The sequence below is a fragment of the Trypanosoma rangeli genome, assembly GCF_003719475.1.
Source record: "Trypanosoma rangeli strain AM80 chromosome Unknown Tra_15.4_contig_00860, whole genome shotgun sequence".
NCBI lineage: Eukaryota > Euglenozoa > Kinetoplastea > Trypanosomatida > Trypanosomatidae > Trypanosoma > Trypanosoma rangeli.
In genome coordinates, this window is record NW_021706624.1 from 1 (window position 1) to 3,073 (window position 3,073).

At 45.7% G+C, this 3,073-nt stretch overlaps 2 protein-coding genes across 2 annotated transcripts, besides 2 other annotated features; both read right to left on the minus strand.

The window, feature by feature from the left end:
- Positions 1 to 101: a microsatellite.
- Positions 102 to 233: 132 nt separating this feature from the next.
- TraAM80_10256 (putative pyruvate dehydrogenase (lipoamide) kinase) lies at positions 234 to 1,571 on the minus strand (the record flags this gene model as incomplete). Its single annotated transcript, XM_029386890.1, has 1 exon — positions 234 to 1,571. The coding sequence occupies one exon, from the start codon at positions 1,569 to 1,571 to the stop codon at positions 234 to 236; it is 1,338 nt and encodes a 445-aa protein (XP_029233236.1).
- Positions 1,572 to 1,879: 308 nt separating this feature from the next.
- On the minus strand, positions 1,880 to 2,665 carry TraAM80_10257 (HPP family protein; the record flags this gene model as incomplete). Its single annotated transcript, XM_029386891.1, has 1 exon — positions 1,880 to 2,665. The coding sequence occupies one exon, from the start codon at positions 2,663 to 2,665 to the stop codon at positions 1,880 to 1,882; it is 786 nt and encodes a 261-aa protein (XP_029233237.1).
- Positions 2,666 to 2,788: 123 nt separating this feature from the next.
- Positions 2,789 to 2,836: a microsatellite.
- The last annotated feature ends 237 nt before the right edge of the window (positions 2,837 to 3,073 follow it).

Consider the following 3,073-nt stretch of genomic DNA (forward strand, 5'->3'; position numbering starts at 1 on the left):
ACACACACACACACACACACACACACATACATACACACACACACATACACACATACATACACACACACACACACACACACATACACACACACACACACACATGGTGTTATTCCATTTCTCAAATGACTGGTGGCCAAGGCAAGAAAGAAGAAAAACAAAAACCCAAGAAGAATTTTGGATCACAACTCAATTTCCCTCCGTTTTTCCCTTCTGTTTATTTCCTCAATGTAACACTAAATGCTGATATTTATAATGCCGGAGCGGGGGACGTACAAAATACGGTCGGTACCGTATCCCTCAATTGACACAACAGAAATATCACCCCCCATTACTTTGGCCGCACAATATGCATATGGCATTCTAATAGGACTGTGAATCCACGTTTTAGCCGCCTTTTTCTCATTATCAGTGGCCTTGAATGATGACCAGTACTTCAAGACATGCTTCACCTCTTCGAGTGGCACTCCACCCGCAGTATCTGATACACTAACACAAATTTGTTCGTTTTCATCTCTCTGAGAAATAGTCACCACTACGGGTGTGCAAGCTACACCAAACTTTTCCTGCCGCATCATATTCGCCTGCACGGCATCATCAATCATGGCAGACACGATATCATACATTATATACGGTATACCAAGAAAGGTTAGGTCCGGATCGCCAGCGACACGAAGCTCAACATTAGATTCTGCATACAACTCATTTGCTGCGCGGATGGCACACCTCAAGACAGTTACCAACGAACACTCACGACATATCATACCAACAAAAGTGTTCGGATCATGATCAAAAAACAAAGGGGCAGTCAACTTTTCAGGGTCCGTCTCCTCTACAGGTAGAATATGCGTAGACAAGTACATGTAATGGCCCACTAGAAAACGCAGCCTCACACGACCACTACAAAAGTCATCAAAAAATAACTGAAGCTCCTCAAAGACAAGCGTAAGTGATTGATCGCAAAAGTCGCGTTCACTCCACATCTCCCGTTGTGCAAGCTCGTAAATACCCTCACTTAATAATGCACTCACGTTGTAGTGTCTCAAAAATACGCATCGTATCATCGAATGAAATTGCCGCGCACTTTCCAAATCAACAGGAAGTTTAGTGGACTTTATACCATGAAAGCTCCATTCATACCACCGGCGCAACTCCTGTATAGAAGGCATTTGAGACAATCCCATAGGGGCATGAGTTAAGGCACGGGCCCTCTGTGCCAAACGCACCAGGTTTTCACGATGAAAAAGTTTTGCATACATGTAGAGATCGTCAGTATTTCGTATATGCACCATATTTACCAGTGGTAACCTCTTTTCCTTTTGAAGTGCGTAAAATTGGTTCAACTCCACAAACTCATCGGCCGTTAAAGGATTGCCCATAGCAACGTCTAAATCCTCCTGTACCTTTCGTCGCTCCTTTGTAAGCGCATCAGCTGCAGCTGCCAGGTCTGGTGAAGACGCCTCAACCAACTGACGAAAGGCCCTCAGTTCAATAAGTTCCTTTTCAAAATTGTCTAAGCGGTGAATCAGATCCCGCAAATGGGGAATTGTGAGTCGCAAACATCGACGAAACATCGTCGACGGCACCTAATCTCCACAAAGGAAAAACTATAGTGGCTACGACGGCTAAAAGCAAGATGTAAAAAAATAATAATACAACAAAACCACCCTTTGAATATGCATTAAATAAGCAGTACGTGGTCAAAGGGAAGCAGCCTCAATGTACATAGATAGACGTATATATATAAACCACCAGTCACGAAAGAAACCCACAAGCAAAGAACGGTCATTTGCTCGCAAATTCCTTTAAAATAGAAGTGGAAACCGAAAATAATATATACACATATATATTATATTCCGCCCATAGGCTTCTACACCCATAATCAAACGCCAATGCCAACCGCATACGTATGCACAAAGAGACAATAAATAAATAATATCATGGATCCTGAATCCCAGTAAGCAAGTCGAAAAGCATAATAATAATAAAAAACTCCATAAAAAAATTCACCAACAAATGGGATACGCCGGCCGCCATGGTATATAAGATTGTCCATCAGCCACGAGCAAACCAATACAATGACCACGCCAAGCAGCACAGGCGTTAAAAGGAAGATGTAGCCCGCGTCGTGCATTGATCCATACTTGTAAAAGGCTGCAAGCACAGTTGTGGCCGAACTCGAGGGCTGAAACCAACCAAACAAGAGGCAAACACAGGTAAGAACAGCTACAGCAAATGCGCTAGCCAGCAAAGGCCCAAGGGGCTGCCCGAGAGGCTTCGTTGCATGAGCAAAGGAAAGACCAAACAAAGCACCAAAGAAGTGTAAGCCCAACAGTGCCTGCGGCTGTACCCCCGGAGCAGTTGTGAGACAAACCGTCAGCACGCACGACGCCCAGAACGATGGCAAATACAGCTGCAGGCCGTACTGCGACAGGCCATATTCATCGACAACCGCCAGAAAAAGCATGATACTGACGGAGAAAACAAAGGTGAGGATGACGTCGAGTGACAAAGCAAGAGTTGCAGGTCGTGTCTCGCCCGCCCCGCGCAGTCGCTTCAAGTACACCATCAAGAAACACCCCGAGGCCTCCACTCCTCTGGCCTCAGACATGTGGCTCCCAGCTGACGGCGACACATCTTGTGGGCCCTCCTCTCCAACCACCTGCATCACTGTCTCCGTGGCGCTGTGACATGGTCAATGGCATCAAGACAACATTTCCGCCGTGGCTCTGCTGGTTTTCACACATCGCCTCATCGTCCTTCGCCAACACATTTGACTGTTTACTGCTCCCGTTACACGCTACATGCACCAAGCACACGCATGAACACGACACGCACAAAAATGTAAAGAAACGGTGCAAAGAGAAAAGAACATAAAGTACAAATGGCCACACACACACACATGGCAGCTGCTTGCCGCTCCCAGGAGGAGCCTCTGCCTGCAGAACAGGAAAAAACAAACGCATCAAAAAAAACGATCGCCTCAACAAAAATAAATTGACAACAACATCGACTTGCTTCTCCATGGAGTGACCTCAGAAAATGCACAAAAACAGTGACGTGTCTTCCCTTCATG